At 39.5% G+C, this 24952-nt stretch overlaps 1 protein-coding gene across 3 annotated transcripts in view; it reads right to left on the bottom strand.

The window, feature by feature from the left end:
• Window positions 1-1388: 1388 nt before the first annotated feature.
• Window positions 1389-24952, bottom strand: part of FBXL17 (F-box and leucine rich repeat protein 17) — a 555353-nt gene continuing 531789 nt past the window's right edge. For 2 of the 3 annotated variants that reach the window (XM_030927142.1, XM_030927140.1), the window contains 2 exons: window positions 24117-24259; window positions 1389-4244 (listed from right to left, as the gene is read on the bottom strand). In XM_030927142.1, the coding sequence (XP_030783002.1) occupies window positions 4104-4244; window positions 24117-24259 (284 nt within the window). In that variant the 3' untranslated portion in view covers window positions 1389-4103. Of the gene's footprint in view, window positions 4245-21330; window positions 24260-24952 lie in introns of those variants that run through there. The other variant, XM_030927141.1, reaches the window with a different exon arrangement.

The following is a 24952-nucleotide window of genomic DNA, read 5'->3' as shown; positions in this document are numbered from 1 at the left end:
GTTAGCCAGGATGGTGTGGATCTCCTGACCTCGTGATCCGCCCGCCTCGGCCTCCCAAAGTGCTGGGATTACAGGCACGAGCCACCGCGCCCGGCCAAGAAGGTTTTTAAAAAATATGTTAATGAACATTTTTAGATGTTACACAGCAGAAAATCTTTCAGGATCTCCTTTCCACTATATTATTATAAGTGGAAGTCCTGCATTTTAAATTTCTAGGGAGAACCCCTCTTGTTTGAATAACTTAGGGCAAGGCTTTTCTAGCAGATCTGATTTTCCCTACAAGTCCAATCTCTTTAGTAGGCCAAAAAACGTTTATGATTTGCCCTTCTTTTCTTCCCGGAACCTTCTCCACCTGCTGCCTCTATATAACATACCTTCCTATTAAACTCAGTCACCTCAAGGGCCCTGCTCTTTCTGTGCTATCTCATTTCCTTATGCCTTTGCACATACTTTTCCATTTTCCAGGTTGTCTTCCATTCCTTCCCCCAAGCAAGGCTGGTAAATTCCCGCTATTTCTCTAGCCTTCATGAAAAGCTCCTCCTCTGTGAAGCTCTCCCTTCCCAAAGCTGCTGCATGGCCCTAGATGTGCTCCCCATAATTATTCCAGTCATTATATCTATTGTTCTCCACTGTTATTGCTACTGCCCCAGAATGTCCCCTTGTTAGGCTGTGAGTAACTTGAGAGTGGGTGTTTCATTTATCTTTAAATTTCCAGTGCCTGTATTTGTCACTCAATAAATGTCTTACGCATTTATTTACTTTGGAAAAATAGAATACATGGCTATATAAATGATGACTGTTTAGGAAATGCGATTTTAAACAACTCACTTGATATGGTTTGGCTGTGTCCGCATCCAAATCTCATCTTGAACTGTAGTTCCCATAAGCCCCAGCTGTCGTGGGAGGGACCAGTGGGAGGCAATAGAATCGCGGGCATGGTTTCCCCCGTGCCATTCTTGTGTATTGAGCAAGTTCTCATGAGATCTGATGGTTTTATAAGGGGCTTCTCCCTTTGCTCGGTTCTCATTCTTCGCTCTCCTGCCACCTTGTGAAAAAGGACTTGTTTGCTTCCCCTTCTGCCACGATTTTAAGTTTTCTGTGAGTCAATTAAACCTCTTTCCTTTATAAATTACTCAGGTATGTCCTTATAGCAGTGTGAGAACAGACTAATACACACTTATTTAAATGCTTGAGGTTTTAATCTTATCTCTATACTCACTCGCCCAATTAGAACCTCCTAAACTCAGTCTCGTTTATTATTCTGGGTTAGTCAAACCTACATAAGTCTGTAGTGAAACACACAAAAGCACAGACCACTGCATGCATCACACCCAACCAGCATCAGGGCAGTCATGTATTGTCTCTAAAATAAAACAAAAGACACAGTGTTTTGTTTCTCTTTTATTGCAACCCATTGCAAGGTCAAAGATTCACGGAAATATAGAAACTACAAACCGGGTGAATTTTCTTTATCCACTCAAAAAGACATTAAAGACAAAGGACCAGAATTTTCCACTACAGCAATATATTTCATAGTCTTTATTCTGAAAATACTGTTGACATTTTGGAGAGAATAAAAAGCCCTGCATTAAACGTATTCACATGTATTTATGACATTCTAAGCAAAAAAAAAAAAAAAAAAAGAAACTCTATATTGCCCAGAAAAATTATTTTAAGCCTCATTTCAAAGCATCTAATGAGAACACATTCAATAACCATCACAGGATCACTCAAGGTGATGCCTTTTTCTGGCTGTTTTTTTTTTTTTTTTTTTTTTTTTTTTTGAGATTAATGCTTTGAGGCTGGATATGGTATTTCTATGGAGTTCTACAAATGTACCAAAGCAGTTTTCCAGATTATATTGCATCAGGCTTTCTGGATGAGTCAACATTTTAGAGAATAAGTGCAAATCCCCACCCCACCCCATCCCGCAAGCTAAAGCATGTTATAGTGCTGTACTTTAGATGCAAACAATGCAACGTTTAAAAAATCAATCATACACTCTGAAACCATTTGACAACCAAACTGTAACACTCCAAAGGTTATTACAACTTTGAACTGAAATGGTACCATCTATATCATAGATGGCTCTCCCTTCTTTTGTCTTTTTTAACTATTTAAAATATAGTATGACATATATAAAAATTAAACTTCTGCATATTCCCTCAAGCTACTATTACTATACATACTGTCTTATAAATTAGTTTTGGATTAAAAATCAGTTAAAATATTGTGAAATAAGCTATTTCAGTGGTGGGGAAGTGGATATGAAAATGATGTAGTTCAATGTGTAAGAAGAAATACAGTTTATTAAAGTTAAACAGCTTTTTTCTTACACAAATTTTATTCCCTTCAAATTAAATTAGAAACTCATTTAGTGACGGGAAGAATACTCCTGGTGCTTACTGACTAGATTTCCTAACTGATTGGGATTAAAACAAAAATGCCACATCAGAAAACATGTTGACATAATCAAAGGAAACAGTTGTTTACAAAAAAAGAGAATCATTAGAAATCAGTAAATGGCATTCAAATGTAAAGCTATCTTTTGCTTCTTACAGCTAATGTCATGTTAGCAATATGAGACTTAAAGAAAGTGAAACTCAAACCTCAGTATATCTGTTAAAGACCAAATAACAGTTATATTCACTCAGGGAAAAATAAATAGCAAATTCACAAGTTAGGTTTTTGTTTCTAGTTCTACTGTGAAAGATAATCACTCTTTAGCTTAAAAAGGCTCCCTGATGTCCTCATTATAAATCTAGACACAGGAACAGTTATTTGAGCCTGAGTCCCTATTATGAATTAATTGTAAAGATGTGTTAAATCAAAACATATATTCATTTACTGATAGGTCTTGTCTTAACTGAAGCTGGCAATCTTTAATTAAACAAAGAAATGCTTATTTCTGACAAGTGTAAACAGAATTTCAATGAACAGATTTTCTAATTTTCCTTCTTAACTCATATATTAGCTAGCAATAGATCTTTGCAGTAGCATGAGAACTAGTCCAAAATGACAACATGCACATATCCAAAAAACCTGTTCAAAAACCCAAAGCAAAGCAAAAAAAGCAACAACAGTAGAAAGATTGTCTACTTATATCTCACTCATGAATCTTCTATTAATGTGACTACCCTCTCGTATCTCAGAAATACACTTTAATAATTACCAAAATTAAGAAAATAATGAAATGATCTGTACTTTTAAAAATAATTGCACACCATTAATTACATTGGTGGCTTCAATGCTAAGATTAGTTTCAAATATCATTAAAATATATCCTGACCAGTTACTATCCAGGAAATAAAAGCTAACACAATGTTAACGTAAAACCAACTAAAATATTTAGTGCTCAACAGAATGCATTTGTAGAATAATGTATAATTAATTTTGGTGAGCTGGCCAGGGGAGTTCAGATTGTTGCCTCTATATAGCAAATTTAGAAAAGGCTTTATTCTTTCTAGTCCCCAAGTCACCTACCAGATAGCAAGTTGGCCACCTGAGGATACATGGAGTGGCAGTGCCACAGTGGATAACATGCTACCTCGGTGGCCTGGAAGAAGGCTTCTCTGTCAGGAAATGATCTGGAGTAGATCAGAGCCCTGGTGTAGATGTGCACACATGTGTGAGTATGTGACAGTGTAAGTGCCTGTACGTGTAACATCACTTCTATTGTAGTCGTCATCAGCAGAAGTGCATAATTCATCCCATGTGAAAAGAAGGCCTTCTTATTTGGACATCTCCAAGTGGCAGCAATTAGAAGCTCAAAATAATACATCCAATTTTTTGACTCTACATTAAAAAAAAAGTTTTGTTTTGTTTTGTTTTGTTTTTTTAAAGAGAAAGAAGCCTTTGAAGTTAAAAACTAAAAAGTTTGTAGCTTTCATAATCTTGAATTTCTAAGAAAAAAAGCCAGCTCACTTGGGAACAAATGACAACTGCACTTTTGGTATGCAGTATGCAAACAAGACACAAATACACATACTTGAACACATACAGACAGGTGACAGTTAAAACTCTTCGGAGAGATCAGCCCCCCAAATGTACAATTCTCCTCTGCTCTGCTGAATGATCCCAGTGGACTAGGCGGGGCAGGAGCATTAGGAGGAGGTGGCAGACATGTTGGGGGTCCAGCCCATCTGATAGGCTCTCTCCAAGGTCCTCTTGCAGTCCTGCAGGACGGTGCTGAAGGTGATGTGGGGGTACTGCTGCACCAGCTGTTCCACCGTCACTTCGTTGACCTGCAAACAAAGAAGAGCCATCATCACGCACAGAGACCACCAACACCATGCCGCTTCCCACGCTCACTGATGTGCTGCGGCTGACTCACGGCGGCACAAGGAGCCCTCGCTTTGTTCCTCCTAGCGATGTGAGGAAGGGTTTTGTGAGAAGATATGTGTCCCCTTTCATCTGACCTTTCTGATCTCCCAGTAACGCACCTGCCCTTAGGGATTTTTAAAAGACATAATATCAAGAAATCAAAAGTGTTTTCTAGAAGCATAGATGACTGTGATTTGTCAAGATCTTAACCATGTCCATTGAAAATGCAGTGCTTGGGAGGCGAAGAAACAGTAAGATAGCTAATGTGCACTTGATTTCATCATCAACCCGACAGCCTTCTTAGGACAAAAATTGTGGAATGCCGGAGAGGATACACAGGATTCCAGACAGAAGTGTTGGGGAAGATGTTTATTTTTCTTCCCTTTAAATGTTAAGTTATGGCAAACTTCAAGTTCCTTTGTGAAAAGGGCTGAAATGTGAGGAATCAATAATTAAAACATACATGGCTGGCAGGTCAGAGATGGCCCCAATAGACCTTAACCATCAAAGATACCACCTTGATTCTTGATTAGACAGGGCAATCAGACAGGCCTAATTAAAACTAACACCTTTACAATTGCTGTGCTGTGAAGGGATTAATTTGTCAATTATTTTTAAGCTGATTGCAGTTCATATCACAGAATTAGACAGTTTTCTTCATCCTTTAGATAAATAAATGATTAACCTAAGAACCACAACTTTTAGGTAGCTTTATTTAAAATCTTTATTGAACACTTGAGCATTTTCAAATACATCAATATTTCATTTATACCGAGTAAGCTAGTCTGAAAGAAGGTACTTGTGATACACATTTTTGAGCATACCTCTTGATGTCCATTATTGGAAAAGATCAGGATCACTAGGAAAAACCTAAAACAACATCAAACCCTTGCTGTTTGCTTTGAAAGCCTGCTTAGAAGTATGATGATCATGAAATTCAGTTATCTGCACTTTTCTGAAATAGCATGATGTTTTCTAAGTGATCTAGAAAGCTATGTTATCTGTTAATCTTTTTACATTATTGACACAGTTGATATTTCAACATTGTGTTGATGATACTAAATCTTTGCCAGAGCATTTCTCTATTTAAGACCTGCTTGTGTTTAAGTCAAATTTAACCAAGCCATATAAATAATTCTTTTTGTGATAAAGCTATGATTTATAACATTTTATTTTCAAAAGCTAATAAAATAATTTTGAATAAAAAAAGGAAAACTGATACACATATTGGAGTTGAAATATGAACTGATTAATTTAATATAATTTAAATGTGTGCTCTAAGTCTAGAGTTCAGACAGCTTGTAACAGTACATTTAGGAGTCATCTATCATCTGGCCTTGCCTATTCCTCTAGCATATGTTTGATACTATCCAGCCACTTGGCCTAGTTTCAGTTTATTAAGTTGTTCAAGTTCCTTCTGGTCTTGGGATCTTTACACATCCCTGGAATACTTTTTGCCCCATTTATCCATTATGACCCCTTTCTCATGCCTACTTCCTACTCATCTTTGAGTTCTTAGCTTCCATGTCATTTTCCCAGCAAATTTGGATCACTGCCTTATCTCCGCTCCCCTCACTAAGTTACGTAAGTATTCCAGATCATTCACTCTTTCAATACTGCCTACTTCTCCCTCGTAGTACTTATTATTGTACTAAGTGAATTTATGATTGCTTACTTTAATGTCTATTTCTCTTGCTCCAATCTAAGATCTATAAGAACTATGATGAGCCAGGAATAGTTATGAGTGAGTGAATGCTAAAACAAATACAAACTACAAATAAAAAATAGAAATCCAAGAATAAGGCAAAGCCAGACACTGACACTAACATACTAAGCAAGAAGGCCAACAATTTCTTGAGGAACTCATATTCAGCTCAAGAATCTCCTCCTTCAGGGAAGCCCTCCCTAAGCAACCCAACCCAGAAGGTTGAGTTAGGCACCCTGTCCCGGTGCACCGTGGCAGGCACCCTGCAAGGTCTGTCCTCTCTTTGAGCATTCTCACACTGTATTACAATTATCTGTCCACTTGCCTATCTCTTCCACTTGAATAAAAGTCTCTGGAGATTAAAGATTGGCCTTTTATCTTTAAATCTACTGGGCAGTTCAAAATAGAGAAGAACTATGGCAACTATTGTTCGTATCATGGACTTTGGAAGCCACCAGAAACAAGTTTGAATCCTGCTTTCATGTTACTTCTTTTCTTTTTTAATCTACCAGGTTTTATTTTGATAAGATGTGATTAAGGAATCTAATTTTAGTTTTTTAAAAAATTATACTTTAAGTTCTGGGATACATATGCAGAACGTGCAGGTTTGTTACATAGGTATATATGTGCCATGGTGGTTTGCTGCACCCATCAACCCATCATCTACCTTAGGTATTTCTCCTAATGCTCTCTCTCCCCTAGCCCCTCACCTCCTGACAGGCCCCAGTGTGTGATGTTCCCCTCCCTGTGTCCATGTGTTTTCATTGTTCAACTCCCACTTACGAGTGAAAACATACGGTGTTTGGTTTTCTGTTCCTGTGTTAGTTTGCTGAGAATTATGGTTTCCAGCTTCATCCATGTCCCTGCAAAGGACATGAACTCAGTCTTTTTTATAGCTGTATAGTATTCCATGGTGTATATGTGCCACATTTTCTTTATCCAGTCTATCACTGATGGGCATTTGGGTTGGTTCCAAGTCTTTGCTATTGTGAATAGTGCTGCAATAAACATACGTGTGTATGTGTTTTTATAGTAGAATGATTTATAATCCTTTGGGTTTATACCCAGTAATGGGATTGCTGGGTCACATGGTATTTCTGGCTCTAGATCCTTGAGGAATCGCCACAGTGTCTCATGTTACTTCTTTAAGATTTGGTTTTTTTCAACTGTAAAGAGAGGATAAAAGTATTTATCATAGGACTGTTATAGGGATTAAATGTAATAATATGCCTAGCGCTGTGACTCATATAAAAAGCCCACCATACAGGAGCTCTCACTATTGGAGGAGGCACTCAGTAAATGGTCACTGAATGAAAGAGTTAATTCATGATCTCTCAGGGCCACCAGTTCTCTATAGCGTTAATCAATATTGTTCCACCTCTAAGTTATCTCATAAGATAAACTTTGTTAACACTAGTTGTAATGTTAAAAATAAATTAATCACCAAGCAAAGAATAACTTTTAGAATGTTCTCCATGTACAAGAAAAATTTATTTTATCTTAATGTTTTATTGAGCAGATTCCAGAACGCTCCTTAATAACATAGTCTAGGTTTTAAGTAACTACTTTGGCATGGTTTGGATATTTGTCCCCTTCCCATCTCATGTTGAAATGTGATCCCCAATGTTGGAGGAAAGGCCTGGTGGGAGGTGTTTGGTTAATGGGGGTCTGCCCATCATGGCTTGGTGCTGTCTTCAAGATAGTGGGTGAGTTCTCTCGAGATCTGGTTGTTTAAAAGTGCGTGTGGCACCTCCCCCAACTCTCTCTCTTGCTCCCAGCCTCGCCATGTGACATATGTGACATGCTTGCTCCCCTCGCCTTCCACCATGACTGTGTTTCCTGAGGCCCTCACCAGAAGCAGATGCCAGCGTCGCATTCCTGTACACCTCAGAACCATGAGCCAATTAAATCCCCTTTCTTTATAAATTACCCAGTTTCAGCTATTCCTTTATGGTAATACAAACAGACTAATACATCACTGTCAGGAAATTCTTCCTTTTTTTAAACGGATGTTCCCCATGCTGCAGTTAGATGAGTTGCCTCTCTCCTGCCATAGACAAACAAAAGGATGTAGTTTTCACTAAGAGATGAAGTCATTTGGTCAGAGAGGAACCTTGGAAAATCTGCGTCACATTGCAAAGAAGTAAATGTAGTCCAAGCCATTTGGCATTCAAGGAAGTACTAACTAAAAATAAATGAGAAAAGAATGGAGCAGAGAAAACATTCAAACCCACTGTTAACGATATGAACTCTTTTCTGTGGTACATCTTTTCCAATTTATACACAGGTTTGTACAGAGTTTTGTACCTAGGGTTGACAGGCAATTTGTTTTGGAGGGCCAATTAATTTAAAAATAGAAAATATCTCTATGTGATAACTTTTTTCCAGGAAAAGGCACATAATTCACCTTAAGCAAACTTGATACATGAAGATAAGGATTTATGAAGTATACAAATTAGAGACTAATTGTTCACTTTAGTAAATAATTTCATGGTAGGGTTAATTTATTTTGCCAGCTTCCCCAGCATATTTTATATATCCTTTGATTTCCCAAAATGCAATTTACCTATTTCGGCTGCACAAAGTAAAATACATCTGTAGTTGAGAATATAGATGACGATGTGTTTGTTCTCTGGCTTTCATAGGTTTGGGGTAAGAACTGACAATAATTTGACTTTGTGTAACTGTATGAAAAATGGCACCAGTAATCCTCTGTGGATATAATGTATCTTCTAAGCAATCCTTTTGCTAACTGTACTCTGTAAATTCTAGGAAACAAAGCAGTGAGGAAAATGCAAATATTTCATTTTAGAGCCCTGTTGGGTAGAAGTTATTCAGGGGAAATACACGGGCTCCTACTTAGGGAGGGTTCTATCTATTACTTAACAATTTCTCCTGGCAATAGTGTGACAAATATTATACTACAGTTATGCTCATTTACTCCTCAGAAGCACAAATTATGCTCACCTTTTCTTTGTATGGACTCCATAAGTGCTTTGGTGCCATAGAGGATTCAGGTAAGACACCAGCAGAGCCCAAATCCTTTTACATCGTTATGTCTACATGCACATTTCTGCAGACATTTTGTCATGCACAACTCCACTTGCTAGAATAAAAAGAACCTCTCTCTGTTCCAACTCATAAAATATATGTAATACAAAAAGGGAACATTAAAGATGAAGTTTATTTTTAAAAATTTCTCCATGATCCCTGGTTTTCTGTATTCAATTTCTTTTCCTCTTGCTGAAAACTATCAATGGCAACTCCTATATGACACATGAGATTTAAAAAATGCAATGTATCTTCCTAAAAAAATATGCTGCACTGTCATTTGAAGAAATTACTGTGATTAAAGGGGAAAAAAACCATGTGCCACAAGTTTTTTTTAAATATAAGAAAGACTGGATTTTATACTTCTCTCCAAATGCTGCATAACCATAATTTACATTTTCAAAATTGTTATAACTCTTTTTAAGGTAGTAGCAATTTGTCTAGTATTTTAATCTATTTTGAGTTAACATCTATTAGCACTTTGTGAAAATGTGAGGCAAATTGCTATGCTAATGAAGGTAAATCACACCACAGTTTCATGATATGGCTGCTGCTCTTACTGGAAGGGTGAGGAGAGAAACTTCAGAGCAACAGAGAGTCAGTGTAACCAATTTATCTAGGCCATTACAGTCTCTTTATTAATTTCCCCAGAAAGTTCCAGATAAGTGTAAACCCAGGCCTGACTTATCTCCTCAATGACACGTACTGTTCAATAAATGTAATTTCTGATAAAATTTGCAGAAGAAGCCATTTACATTAAGTGATTGTTACTTCCTTTTTAACTCAGGTTTTAAAAGAAGACATATTTATGATGGGGGAAAATATTTGACATCTGATTATATTAAAATCACAATTAAGACAAAACCACTTAAAGTTCTTGACAACAAGGAGAATTTCAGTCATCTCTTTGTTTTTAGTCCTACAAGCACTGTCTGGTATATTCTTGCCCATTAGAATACAGGCTCTATGAGACAGATGTTCTTGCTGGTTTTGTTCACTGTCAAATCCCTAGCACATAGTATATACTCAATAAATATGTGTTGGCTAAATTCACATAGGAGTTGTTCAATGAATACTTACTGAGTACATTAAAAAAGCACTAAATAGTACTGCACCAGAAATTGTAGAGATAAGCTCATCTTGTTCCCAGACTGTTCAGCTAGAGTGGTAGCAGTCTCTAAAGTCCTGATATTATGGCAGCCCCAAACTCCTTTAATCCTCTGAAGTTCATACCCATGGTGATCCTTTGGGCTATTGTCTTTTCCATCTGACATCACCAGATACCTCTTTCCAGATACATCTTCCCTAGAGTTTCCAATAATGTTGCACAGGAGACCAAAGCAGCTCCTGATGGTGGTTTAACAAGTTTTTCTGGGTCATGTGGCTGTCAGGGCGTACTCAGAAAATAACTAAGCTACACTTTGGATTACCTGATGTCAACCCTCCACACTGGAGATCGTTCTTAAACCAGGTGTGTAGACTAAGAGGCATGCTACTGATCCTGGACACGAGTCAGTTTCCAAAACTTGGCAAAACCCTACACAGTTCAGAGGATTTGACACTGGTGTTTACAGCATCAGCAGCCTGCTCAAGACGGCAGGCCCAGGAAGGCAGATGATTTGGAAATTTTGTGACATTTAAGCTCCCTTTTAATGTCATAGTTATCTGATGGCAAAGAGTAAATTGTGGACAGGTCTCCTGACTCAAAACAATGCCATTTCTATCTTCTGATTTCTTGGGCTTTGGGAGTTGGTATGCCTTTACCCCTATGTGGAGGCAAGTGAAAATGTGAAGGGCTCTTTTTTCAGTTGGTTCTGTTGTCATGATAGTGTTTAGTATCTGATGCCTCAGAAGCGTGCAATGAATGGCAATCTCAGATAAGGAGAAATTCTTCCACCAAAACCGCCCCATGCCCCCACTGCTAAACACATAGTATTAGGCTTTTGTGTGTTAAGAGACAATCAAACGCTTCTCTTCAGCATGGTTTATTTTGGCAAAATACTTGAAAACAGTTTGTTAATGTTTTACTCAAATAACCAATAAAGCAAAATAAAAGTATGTCTCTGTTCAGGCAAGGACGGGGAAGACAGGAAAGGAATAATATTCAGTGAACATCTATTATTTCTCAGACATCTAAGCATGAATACCCCTAATCAGATGGAATTCCTATTTCACAGAGCTAATAAATGGTAGTTAGATTTTGAATTCAGGACCCTAACACACAGTGCTCTCTGCACTGTACCACATTGCCTGGCCCCTTAGGTAAGATGGTGTGGTATGCAAAGTGTCAGACTGGGGTCTAGCTGATTTCCTGTCCTGTAAAATATTTACTGACATTCGTTTTTTTATTGAACATAAAAGAGATTGCAGTTTGCATATACATACATTTCAAAGTCCTTGACAGTGTTTTCAAAATGGCTGCTCTAAATGTAAATTATAATGGATCTCACTTGGCCTGCAGAGCGGTCTATTGTGGAGCTGTGGGTTACCTGAGACTTTGAAGCATGATGGAAATGCGAAGAAGCTGCAGGACTGACAACAGGCCTTTGGATAGGCCATCCGTGACTACGCCAGAAATGGGCACTGCTTCCTTTCCCGTCTCTCACCCATAAAAACACTTTCCCTTGTTACAAGGGTAGGATGGCCTGCAAGCCAGATATGGCCCCTGCCCTCTTGTAGCTTATAACCCAGCAGGGGAGGAAAATGACACCAGCAACAGCAAAGCCCGGGAAGTGCTTTCTAGGGAAGTGCAGGTTGCTGCAGAAGGAAGCCTGCAGTAGGCACCTGACCTGCTCCTTGAGGGCTGGAAAGGGCTTTCCAAATGAAGTGATATTTGGACTTCTGAAGGACAAGAAGGTGTCAGCCTGTGTACCATATCCACAAAAATACGCACATATTATTCAGAGAAGAAAGGAAACCAGCTCATGAGCTAGAATAAAACAACTCATCAGTCGTTACTTTGTAAGCTATGCAATGTTTCTCCCGCCCCATCCAACGAACTCAAGTGTATACCTGCAGTAAGTTCTTGTATCAAATAGCTCTGCTGTGAGGAAGGGAGGGGCGAAGAAGGTGGACCCCTTTATTTGCAGGTGGGAAAAGTAAAGGGCCCACAATATATCTGTGAAGGCATCACAAATAGCACACTCAGCTCCTACCTCCTAATTCAGGGCTTGGGCCTTCACACTGGTCTGTCATTCTTCACAGACTCCCTGGGTAATGTCACTCACTGCTAACAGCCCCAGAGGCTGACTCCTGGCGGCCCAGAGGCAGAGTGTTGTCTCTGGGGCAATACGCCTCCGGAGCCTGCTTCTCTCCGTGTTTCTTGGCTCTCTGGCAAACTAGTGGATATCCGTGGAACCTGGTATTCACCAGGTGCCAGCAAAAGTCATCGTGAACAATGCATATTCAAACAGACCTTAATGTGCTTTCAGCTGGTGCCCACAGGCTCTAAGATGGGCACATATTAAAAAGGATGAAATCAGGGTAATGTGAATTTTAGTAACACCCCAAATTTGCATGTAAATGAGGTGAGTCATCTAAGTGCAGTTTAAAATATTTTAAATAGGACACCAAGAAAAGAGAAAAAGAGCAGACGATATATTGATTTTTCCAGGATCCTGCACAGCTGACAACATGTGCCCGCTCTCTGCTGGCCTGTGTAGATTTTTATAATTCTATCTCTCTCCCTTTGCAGCAGGACTTCGCACATCCCTGTTCGGGTGACATGCCACATTCTGCTGAGGTTTGCTATGGTGAGAGCAGGGAACTAGGAAACTGGTGCCTCATTTCAATCTCTCACCTCTTTCTCTTCAGTGGCGAGGCTAAACTTCCTACCTTAGCACTTGGCTCTTTATTCTCTCCTGTAATCAGCTTCACATTCCCTTCCTTCCCTCTTCCTTTCTCAGACAAACCAAGGCCTTCTGCCATAAACCCTACAGTGACTCATATATAGCAAACTTATGATAAATGTTTACTGACATGGGATGAATTAAACTGTGTCTACAAGGGCAAGAAAGATACAAACAAGAATAAAGTGGTTGTCGACCCAACTGCTCATTAGAATTACCTGAAGATCTTTTAGAAATCCCAGTGCCCAGGCCATATCCTAGACCAGTTATATCAGAGTCTTGGTGGAGAGGGAGTCAGGCATCAGTAGTTGTAAATGCTTCCAGGAGATTCCAAAATGCAGATGGGGGAGACCTACTGGTTTAAAGCCACTCACTGAAAAAAAGCTCCTAGAATGCACAGGTGATTCCTGTTCTTGGGGATCTGAAGGCAAGGTTGAACCAAGCACCTGCCCACTTCCCACGATATGACACCTCTGAGCTAGAGGTTCTGGGGAAAAGGAACTGTTGCTACTATAGCTTATTAGCCCTTCTTTTTTCAAATATTCATCACTGTCTGAAACAAAATATGCATTCGTTGAATGTGGTAAAAATGGACTGGCTTCCTCTCCTTCAGCATCAAGTCTTAGATCTCTAATTAGGCAAAGCCAAAGGTGGCCTCCATCTGATCTTCCCAAAAGCTAAGGGGAAGGAAAAAAAATTCTCCTATCCCCAATTCTCACATGGACCTAGTGCTTCCTCAGTGGAAAATCCATGATATGGAAGGAGAGGGTATTCATGATTAGGTATTTATTACAATTTTTTTTTTTTTTTTTTTTTTTTTGAGATGGAGTCTCGCTGTCACCCAGGCTGGAGTGTAGTGGCGCGATCTCAAGCGATTCTCCTGCCTCAGCCTCCTGAGTAGCTGGGACTACAGGCACGTGTCACCATATCCAGCTGTTTTTTTGTGTTTTTAGTAGGGACGGGGTTTCACTGTATTAACCAGGATGGTCTCAATCTCCTGACCTCATGATCTACCCGCCTTAGCCTCCCAAAATGCTGGGTTAATACAATTTTAAGAAAAGAAATTTTAAGAGGAAAAGTTGACTATCTCATTGGAGCCTAAAAGCAACTTGCTAAATATGGGAGTCAGCTGACCACAGAGCATCCATAATGTACGATGCTTCATGCGTGAACCTCATACTGGTAGCCTGGGGTCTTTAAGGATGTGTTTTCATACAGAGGTAAGAAATAGTACTCTTGGGTGGCAAAAAAAAAATTCATCTAAAAATCCCAAAGTATACAATAAGACAGATACTGAGAATGCAATGAACCTGACAGAGGCCGGCTCATAAATTCACTCAACTTTGTCAAATGCAGTCATTCCATTTCGGAATCTGCAATGATTGGAAAGGCTATGCTCTGTCAATATCACAACAGGCCTGGCTTCATGCTGTCTCTTTTTCATGAAATGTGTGTTGCCTGTTAACACTAGTGCTGCTTCTATTCACTTGAATTAGCACAGTGAGAAAGCCGCAAAGAACTTGGGAGGATGGGGATCACAGAAACGCCTGCAGTGTTAAGTGAGAATTGGGGCTTGCTAACCTGAAGCCTCTAATTAGAGATTAGTGTGACAGGAAGTCCAACAACCAGACTGTCAGAGAGAAAAATTAGTGACATTTTCATTCCCTGTATCACCAAGCTATCCTGCACCGAGAAAGATGTTTCCAAGCTATCCTCCACTGAGAAAGCAAGCTCCAGGTACACAACCATGCATTGGCCACTCTAAGGCCACAAACCACTGGCCAGGGACTTGGCCATGCTCAAATCCATGCATATGTGTGTGTGGTGCAGATGAGAACCAGAACACAACGTATGTGGAACACCAGGATGGAGAAAGTTGCTTGGGGGAGTCATCTGTATTGCTATAAATGGTTCAGCAAATGATCAACAATTTGAAAAAAGAAAAACTAGGCCCCAATAAGATAATTAATGTAGTCACTAAGTGAGTAGTAAGTGCAATGTACTTATGGAACACATCTAGGTATTTCTAAATTAAACTCACGAAGTTAAGCTGAAAAACATAATCGAGGGGGAAAGCTCTCTGAACTAAAAGTGTGTTTTCTTTTGTGTATAATGGCTTTCTCGATTTCAGTTTTTATTTTCTTACATAAAGGATAAGGTAGTGGTAATCAGCAAGTGCACACTTGATGAAAAAAAACTTTCTAAAATTGCCATTTCCATTATGTAGAATTTACGAATTTGACCTGTTTCCTAAGACAAATTCATGATTAGCAAAAATTTATTCTGCATTAATGTGACCGGTAAATCTGTAGATTCAAAAACCTGAAAATAAGTGGTATTCTTGGTTTTCAGAAGATGAACTGTACATAAATCAGAGCATTGCAGGGTTGGGCTCTGAAGGATGCCAAGTTCAACCATGCAGCAGATGCTGAGCTCATGTGAATGTCCTGATCCCCCGGGGCTTGCAGCTGCCCTCACAACTCCCCAGCTATACGGATTTCATATGAAATCCAAGGGGGGAACTTTCTTACTTGTTTATTTATTTTCCTCTGTCTAGGTACTTTTTACAATCCATTAAATTATTAAGAGGCAGTGGAATCTAATGATTTTCAAATTTACTTTTAGCTGTATAATAGTTTCACAAACCAAAACTGTAGATTTCAAGTACATAAAGCAATAATAACGGGGCTGCTCTGGTTGAAGAGAATGCAGATGAGAAACACAGTCCAATCTATCCATGCATCCAGCATGCAATACATATTTGTTTAGCAACTAGTGTGTACCAGCCACTGTGGTAGGTCCTGGTAATATAACATAGGAGAAACCCACAGATCTTATATTCTAGTAAGGAGAAGGAAAGAGATGAAGGTAGGAAGGGTAAAAATCAACCACTACAACAAGTAAGAGCTAATGTTTATTGCTTGCTTCATAGGAGGAACACCACACAGATTAATTCACTCCACTCTCTCGATGTGAGACAGATGCTATTATTTTCATTTTACAGATGAGGGAATGGCGGCACTGGGAGGCGGTGGGGAACGCAGAGATAGCAGCAAAGCCACAGTCTGGTGAAGTGGAAGACAAGAGACAAGCATTCTCTGGCAGGACGGAGTGGTTACCATATGGATGCTGCTGCCAAGACATGGGGGAAGTGAGAACAGAAAAACGGCCACTGCATTTGGTGACACAGAGGCCACTGCTGACCTTGAAAAGAGCAGCATCAGTGGCATGGTGCGGATGGAAATAGTTCATAACAGGTGGCGAGAAAGCAAGGAAAACTCTTCCTAGACAATCCTCTTCAGAAATTAAATAGAATGGCAAGAAAAGAGGCTAGAGGACCACGGCTGAAAGCTGATGTAGGATCAAAGTGAGGCTCTTTATTCAGAAGAAGCATAACCTTGGGTGTCACTTAAAAATAAATAATCAGCAATTTTACAGTACTGTAGCTGCCCATTTGCTTGTCCTCTCCCAAGAGGCTGCAGGCCCCATGGCATAGGGAGTATATCTTGTTCGCTGTTTTTTTCTGACCTATCACCTATCACAGTGACTTGAATATACTAAGTCACTCAATAGATATTTCTTGAAAAAAATCAACCATTAATAAAATATATGATAAAAATTGGAGGCAGGAGAGGCTTAGTTTTTCTCTGAAAAATTGCTTGCAAATAAGAACAGGATTTTCTCTAGGCACAGCATAGTAGGCCCTGAAGACCTGCTGCTGCTGGGTGGCCAGGCCTGGCATGTGGGCTGAGCCATCGCTTCCCTACCTGCAGTAGTCCCTCAGTCACCTGGTCACTGCAGGCTGGTCTTGTTGCTCCTTGGTGAAGTCAGGTGATTAAGAGTTCTGGGATCTCATCTGAGCTCTGTTGAGGAATTGCTGCTACCTATTCTATTTTTAAATTCGAAAAATAATATGATCCTACAATCTAATTCTTTCATATAATTACCGAAACCAAATCAAAGCTCCAAGGAGATTATTTACTGCAAAGCAATGACGCTCCAGGGTGCCTTCAGGCAAACTCCAACACAGCAATCTATTCACCCTACAGTATTTGGGGAACAGGAGGCTCTCTCATTCCCCCTTTTAAAAGCAAATGAACAATTTCACTATCCATCAATCCCATAACAGAGGCCAGCAAAACATAAGTAGCTACTTGCAGCACATTCCCTTAAAAGGTTCTACACAGATGTTGATTTTCCTGAAAAAACAAACCAAACAAATCTCAGCCTGGACATTGACTGGCTATTTGACTTGGCAGGTCTTCACTCTCTGCTCACAAGAAAGGACTGACTCCTACCGGTTCCAGGTTTCTTCTTTCTCTGTAAGTTTGGCTGTAATTTAGTGAGTCCTAATGATTAGAAACAATTCTATTATTTTCAAGAATTGCTGCGTCTCAGGAGGCCAGTTCTTCTATGAAGATCTAAGCTTGTGAATTTATATTCATGGCTAGAATATTATGAACCTGTTGGACAGGTGATTAATATACCAGACAGAAGATTCCAGAGCAGGTATGTATATGTGAATAAATATAATGATAATGCTAATAGTAGTTAACATTTATTGAGTGCTTATAGTGTGCCTGACTTTGAGCTAAGGTCTTTATCATAATATTTCATTTAATTTTGTAACAACCCTATGGGATAAATGTCATTATCATCCCCATTTTTCAGTTGGTGAATTTGAGGCTTTTAGAGATAAAGTCATCCAAGGTCCCGGAGAGAGTAAAATGATGGAGGTAGAATTTGAAAACCTAACAGTTTGACACTAGTGCTCAACCTCTTTTATAAAATTCCACATCAGTGTTTATTGGTTTCATATTTAAATACTGGAAAGGACTTTTAGTTACCACTTCTTAGAAGTTCAGGTGAACAGGGGTGGAAGAGGAGGAGATGGGAACACTTAACTAAAATGAGGTTGAAAGGTAACCTCTGAATTTCAGCTGATGTGTTTTTCCCTGTTTCAATTACCAGGAATAATCAGGAGAGGGTTGTAAAATGCGTTTTAAAGTGCTCCTATGTGAAAATCACCTGGAGAAACTGTTTCATCAGCAAAAGGAACAAGATGCTGATGCTTCAAGTGAAGGACTTAAGTTCAGATTTTAGAGCCCCAGCTGCACTCTCACCATTTCTCATCCCCTCTTTCTTTTGGGGCCACATGTCATGTGGGCTGTCTGAATAAGGGTTATGTCACCCACAACAGAGGACTGCACAGTCTGATACAGTTAGACCACTCCTGCCTTATTCGAATAGAATGTTTTCTTTTCTTTTTGTTTTTTTACTTTATTTTCTTTGATATGGCATCAATTTTAAATCTTACATTTTGGCTATGGGCAACCTGGAAACAGCTGCACAGACAAGGCAGGGAAGAGGAGAGTCCCTGCAGGTACACGCTTTGTTTCATGGCTGAATTGCTACCAAAACAGTCCTGGACACAGTGCCCTCAAATTATTTTTCTCTGAAACTGATTTTTCCAGTTAGTTCTGTACGTTAGTTACAGAGTCCTATATTCTTTTCCCCATAGGGCTTTCCTGCTCATGATTCCTAAACAAACTGATAAAAACTCCATTTTCTCCACAGGAGTAGTTAAGTTGTTGAGGCTTTCTCTTACCATAATTACTTCCTGAAATATGCAGTGGTCTATTTTTCCTGAATATTTTTACATTAAATTGGGCACCCAAAACTTGGCCTTAGTATTTTCAGGTGGTAAAGCAGACTCCTGGTTCGAAAGAGCTGATTGGTTTCTATTACTTGCTTTCTGTATTGGCTTCTTATTGTTTCGATTTTAAAAAATCTCTCTCCCATTTAAAAATGTAGAACTCCATGTGAACACCAGGATTTCTTAGGTCCTGGAGAATATAGCAACATTTACTAAAAGAAATCACTATTTCACTCAACTAACAACTTCAGGAATTGGGGCAGGTAAGGAGAAACGTCTTGGCAATGTCAGTTTGATGAGAAATGAATTAATTCAATTATTTTCGTGGTGTGGATCAATAGTAGTCGGCCTCCACAGAGGCCCCTGGCCTGAAGGCAGCTGGATAATCAATAGGCTCACACAGAGGCGGCTCTCCTCTCCAGCAGCCTCTCTCATCTTTTCTGGGCGGGCTCTTCACGCCTGTGTAATTCTAATTTATGTCAACTAGAAATCAAAGAAATTCCAAGAGGCTTTGGTCATAGGACATTAGGGTGGACCTTTCACAATCTATTTATGTCTGTTCCTTAAGTAATGTGGCCCCCACAGCCCTCCAGGCACCTCTACTGGCCAAGGAGGAAAAAAAACCTCCCAGCAGAAGGGTAGCCATCTGCTCCGGGCCATGGCAGAGGCGTGGGGTTAGGTAAACCGAGGCACACTTTCTCCTTCCCATCTATAACTATGCAGGGACATAAGAACCAAGCATTTTAAGCAAAATGCTTTGCCAAGAGTGGCTCCCTCAATAACGCTCTTTAATGATACCCCAGACGCTGGCATTTTCAAATCAAATGAACAGTGTATAAAATTAGTTCTGCATGAAGTTAAAAAAAAAAAAAGAAAGTGAAAGGGAGCTTTTAAAAGCTCCAGCATTTCTCCATCCAACTGCTTTTCACAAGGGTTTGGCATTTGAGAATTGCGACGTTTATGATGTTATTCACTGCTCATAATTCAGGCCTGCGTCTCCAAACTTCTGTATTAACACACACTGCAGAGGTTTCCACCACGACACTTTACCACCGAGGCCTCGCAAACTAGCCAGGCTGCTTCTGGTGAGGGCTGTTTTTTTCTGCCAGTGCCAGGCCATGGTGCCTCCTCCCTTCTCATCAACCTTGTCACCCCAAACATTTTTCATTAACCTTGAACACTGCATTTCCATTTGCCCTACAGCTTTCTCATGATTTTTTTTTGGTCCTTTATAGTTTTGTTCTCCACCCAAACTGCCTTATAAGAAATGAAGAAAATATAATACAATTACAAGAAACAGATCTATAGAGAATCTAGAATTCACTGAAGTCACAAAAAACATTTCTATGACCAAAGCTTCTGTTTATGATTGCGGTAAACAGAGTGAACATACTGCTCTTATTAGAGGGTTCCGTTGATTACACAAGTATTTTTAACTAAATCACCAAATAAATGTGAGTTAAGTTGATAGGTGATTTCGGGTCAACTCTAATTCCCAAGGTCAAGTAAGCCTTTGAACAGTCTTTAAGAATATAAGCTCACCCCAATTCATCAAAGCCGTCTCACACAGCGTTTTCTTCTCTTGGTTCTTACAATGCACTAAACTTTAGGAGATTAAGTGGCGTCAGCTTCAAAACCCTCTAACATGCTTATCCATCCAGCAATCAGAAAAGCTACTCAAACAGGGGCTTCTTAATGCACTTCCTGACTTTACAACTGCATGGGGAATGCTGCATTGTTGAATGACTGGAGAACCCCTCCCCAGGAATCACCAATGTTGCAGCCAAACGTATTTACTGCAGTTTCGCTTAGCCCTTGTTTGACAATCCAAGTAAATGTTGCTTTCATCTGCAACGAATATGTTTAACTTTTCTCATTTGTTCTCTGCTAACTTACCAAGAGAGATGGGGGGTGGGGGTCGTGGGGGGAAACACTGTTTTCCTACAACAAATACAATGTATTTTGTTATTCCTGCAATTCCTCAAAAGCTGAAATGAGGAAAAAAGCATCAGTTTGGTAAAGTATAGCCTCCAAATTAAATATAAGTGGCCCTCAATAAAACTGACTGTGAAAGAACATGCAACTAGAATGTTCTTTCTCAGAACCACAGGATCACAGAATACCAGTGCAAGGGCTTCACAAACCACATCTCTCTCCAGTGTAGGGATCCCACTGACGCCATTCCTGACCGAGGAGTTTATTGAGTAGATGTGGAGGTTCCCTGCCTCCTCCATTGACGCCATGGGTGTGCAGAAACACAGAGGAGAACTCTAATGGGTTTTATTACTGGTTAGCAGATTTGGTTAAGGTAGGGAGAAAAGTGACAGGGCCAAATTAATTTTGTTCTTTAATGCTTTGCTGGCACAGATGATTATAGACTGCCAAGAGATGGTGTATCTTCTTCTCCATTCCCTAATCACAGTTTTTCTGTTTCCTGTTTCTATTCTTATTTTTCACCTTTATTTTTCTTGTTACTTTGTTTCCCTGAGTACTTGAACAGTCTTATCTTCAACTCACCCTTTTCTCCCACTGCAAATCTTTCTGCATCCCTGTGCTGGAGTAGATGGTTAATAAATTCATTCCAAATACTGAGTGTCCTACGGAGGCATTAGTTTTCCATTGCAGAGGTGTGTAGAAAGTGTAATTACTGACATCTTTATATAAAAAATAATCTTAATTTTAAATTTAGTTGAGGAAAAATTACAAAGGCAAAGCATTCCCTAATTTGAGTTTATTTTTTTCCTTTCTTTTTAATTTTCTTTCAAAATTGAATAGCAGGCAATATAAATTTTTTTTTCTCATTGGGAAATTCCACTATCACAGCACAGGTTAATATAATGATATTGATGATAAGAATAATCAGTAACAGATCATTTTATATATAATAGACATTATTCTAAGTGCTTTACATATGTTAACTCATTTACATGCTCATAATTCTACAAGATAGGTACTAGTACCCTCATTTTGCAAATGAGGAAACAAGCACTGAGAGGTTAGTAACTGCCCATGGTGACACAACTAGTAAGTGCAAAACCCAGATCTGAACCTGAACTCTGGCTCTGCAGACTATACCCTTGCTACTAATTTCTTTTCTTTGCTACTCAAATCTTCCTTTGAATCTTGATGGTAACTTAAAATCTGGAGATGGATGGCATGATACAAAATCTGAAAACTGAATAGCTACTTTACATTTCCATCCAACTAAACCAACAAGCAGGCTTTTCTGTGCAAGCCTTTACTTGTGCTTTGTGTGTGGTTTGGAACTGTCTTCCATCCTCACAGAGCCTCTCGTATTTGGCTCTGAGCTGCTTTAAGTCTGAGGAAGCCAGACAGCAAGGCTAGGTCCAGCATCTCCCTGGGCTGTGCTGCAGCAGGCTCTGACCAGCCGGCATCGTGCTGGAGCCAATGGGTTCTCAGAGTGGCTCTCTGGTTAGAGAAAGGATTCAGAGACAGCCCAGGGAAAGGGCTAAAACCCTCAGGGATATAGCTAATCTGAACAGTGTCTCTATTTAATTTTGGAGTAATTTGCATTTGGGTAGAAAATAACCCATTTCTTATCTAAAAATCAGCAAAATGCTGGTCAGCAAAAATGTCGGGAATAATATTCTCCTGTAGTAACTGTAACATACAACTTCTACAGTGTATCTCTGAAGATGGAGCCGATCTTAACCATCTAAAGATTACAGATTAGAAATACGGCAATTTCTGAGAATCGTTGTGGACACATATGCATGAATGCTTACATTTCGGTAGCTTTAGTTAGACAGCATTCACGTGGCAGCTTCTGCTGGAAGCTGAGGAGTTTTGCTGTCATTGATTCCTGTTTCTAGAGCACTCTGCCTATGGTAGATCCTTTAACTTGTCTTAAAAGAAGTCATTTTAAAGTGGCAGGGTTAGCAGCAGCATTAGGTTGGTTAGTAGAAAGATTTCTGGGAGACTTGCAAGCCCTGGGTCTCAGTGCTGTTGCTTAGTTACAAAGTAAGTCGCTTCTGGGCTGGGCTGAGAATATATAACAACACTTCTCTAAACATAACTAACTGGCAAAGGTCTAGTATAAGCTGGGATTCTAAAGTGTTTGGAGAAAAAGTCAATTCACAAAAAATGACAAAGGACACAAGGGCTTTGGGCCATACTTCATTTGCCCCCAGATTTGCTACATTTAGAAAATGCATGCCCTTTGAATGGCAAGTCTATTTAGTTTCACATTATTTTGCTAGATTTGTTCCTAATCACCATTTACAAAAGTAGCACACATGTGTAAATTAGTACAAGATGGCGGCACTTTCTGAGCAAGTATCTGAACTGGACCTTTTCTAAGGAAGCAGTCCCCGTGGCCAGAGAATGCCCCCTGGGTTGTGCCAGTAGCGCTGGATACAGACTCCAAAGACCCGGCATGAAGTCTTGCCAGAGTATCCCTGGGCCACTGACTGGTCTTTCTGAGCCTCCATTTTCTCCACTTCACAATGCAAATAACTATTTCTTAGACTTGTTATAGGAAAAACAGGGGATAAATAAAGAAGAAAACATCTGTGGAGTGCCTGGTGTCTAGTATAGGTTTTTTTTTGGTTTTTTGTTTGTTTGTTTGGGACACGGTCTTGCTCTGTCACCCAGGCTGGGGTGGTGTGGTGCAATCACGGCTCACTGCAACCTCGGCCTCTTGAGCTCAGGGATCCTCCCACCTTAGCTTCCCTAGTAGCTGGGACTACAGGTGTGTGGAACAATGCCTGGCTAATTTTTTTTTTTTTTTTTTTTTTTGGTAGAGACAGGGTGTTTTGCCATGTTGCCCAGGCTGGTCTCAAACTCCTGGGCTCGAGTGATCCTTCTGCCTTGGCCTCCCAATATGCTGGGATTACAGGTGTCAGTATAGATTTTTATTATCTGTTTTCTCAGTCTTCAAAGGGTCCCACATTAAATGCTGCACCATTTCCTAAACTCATGCTCACATCGCTGGTCAGCTCCCCAGGCCTTCCGCCAGGACCTCTGGAATCACTTCTTATCACGTGCTAGGAGTGGCATCTGATGTATGGGGAGATGCAAATTCCCACATACCCCCTCACTGGCCCTTTCTTGGTCCCGAATGGCCAGAATACATAGATGTTCAGTACCAAAATTACACACTTGTGAAAAACCAATTTGGCACTGTTCTTTCCACCTTTACTGTTGTTGGAAACTTGAAACACAGAATATAATTTTACGGTTAGACCCTGAAAATTGCAGTTTGTCATGTAACCTTTTACATTTTGGTCCATGGACTTATAAACAGGATGCCAAACTCTAAGTTGACTATAAATATATGATTACTTTTTCTTTCTGCTTAAGCACAGAATTCATTATTAAGTGGGGAAATGCAAAGATAATCCCAGATTAGTTTACAAAAGCAGGCAAACAATGCATAGCTTAATTGTATATATATAAAATGTATATATAATATAGAATATATGGGGTGGGGATAGAGAAGGAGAGGATACGACATCAAGCTATTAACTATACTGATATGTAGAAAGCAAACAACTTGATAGTCAACTCTTACTTTATCACATCTCATCAGCCCCAAATATCTCAGAGACTTGCTGCTCTGTGCAATCAGGGTGGCTCCTTGGTCTGTAATTTCTTTACACCATCCAACATCCACAGTCTCTATTGTCATGCTGTACCGCCCAATGGCTATCAGTGCTGCAAGAAGGGACAGAGAGAAAGCATTAACGTTAGCAGTGTAAGGGAGCTCTATCTTGTTATGACTATTCATCTCATTTCCTCACTAAATTTGTTCCTGAAATTTTGTGTGTAAATGAATGTTTTATAAACTAAATTAAATTTGAAATGCTTTAGGAAAGCTTCCCTATGACAAACCCTTTTGCAAAGTGAATAATCATTCCATAATTTCCCTTTCATTGGACACAACCTTTTATCAGTTTTATTCATTACAAGGTTACCTGTGCTTTCAAACATTCAGCTCTGCAGAAGGAATACATTAAAATGAATTACAGATACAATGTTTAAGAAAACCCAAGTAATAATTTTACCCAAGATAACTTTAATTTTTTTTCAAGAAAAACCCATGTAAACACCGTTTTGAGGAGTGTTATACTGCATGTGAATGTCTTTACCAATTGGCATAATTTTTTCCATCTGCTTATGACCTATAAAATGTAAAAGTATAAAATATTTTTCACATTAGTGCTTCTTTGGACTGTTAGGAATTAAGAGTACATCATATATACAGCTGATTTTAACTGGTGCCAGGCTAGAGTTCAGTAAAGGGAATGCATTTGTTATGGTGAATTTCCTCATCCTATCAGACGTCTTCCTTCTATTAACATATAAAATAAAGCCTGTCATCTGTAACATGAGAGTATCTGTAGTCTT

Source organism: Rhinopithecus roxellana, chromosome 3 (genome assembly GCF_007565055.1).
Source record: "Rhinopithecus roxellana isolate Shanxi Qingling chromosome 3, ASM756505v1, whole genome shotgun sequence".
NCBI classification, from domain to species: domain Eukaryota; kingdom Metazoa; phylum Chordata; class Mammalia; order Primates; family Cercopithecidae; genus Rhinopithecus; species Rhinopithecus roxellana.
This window is presented reverse-complemented; position numbering and strand designations above follow the sequence as displayed.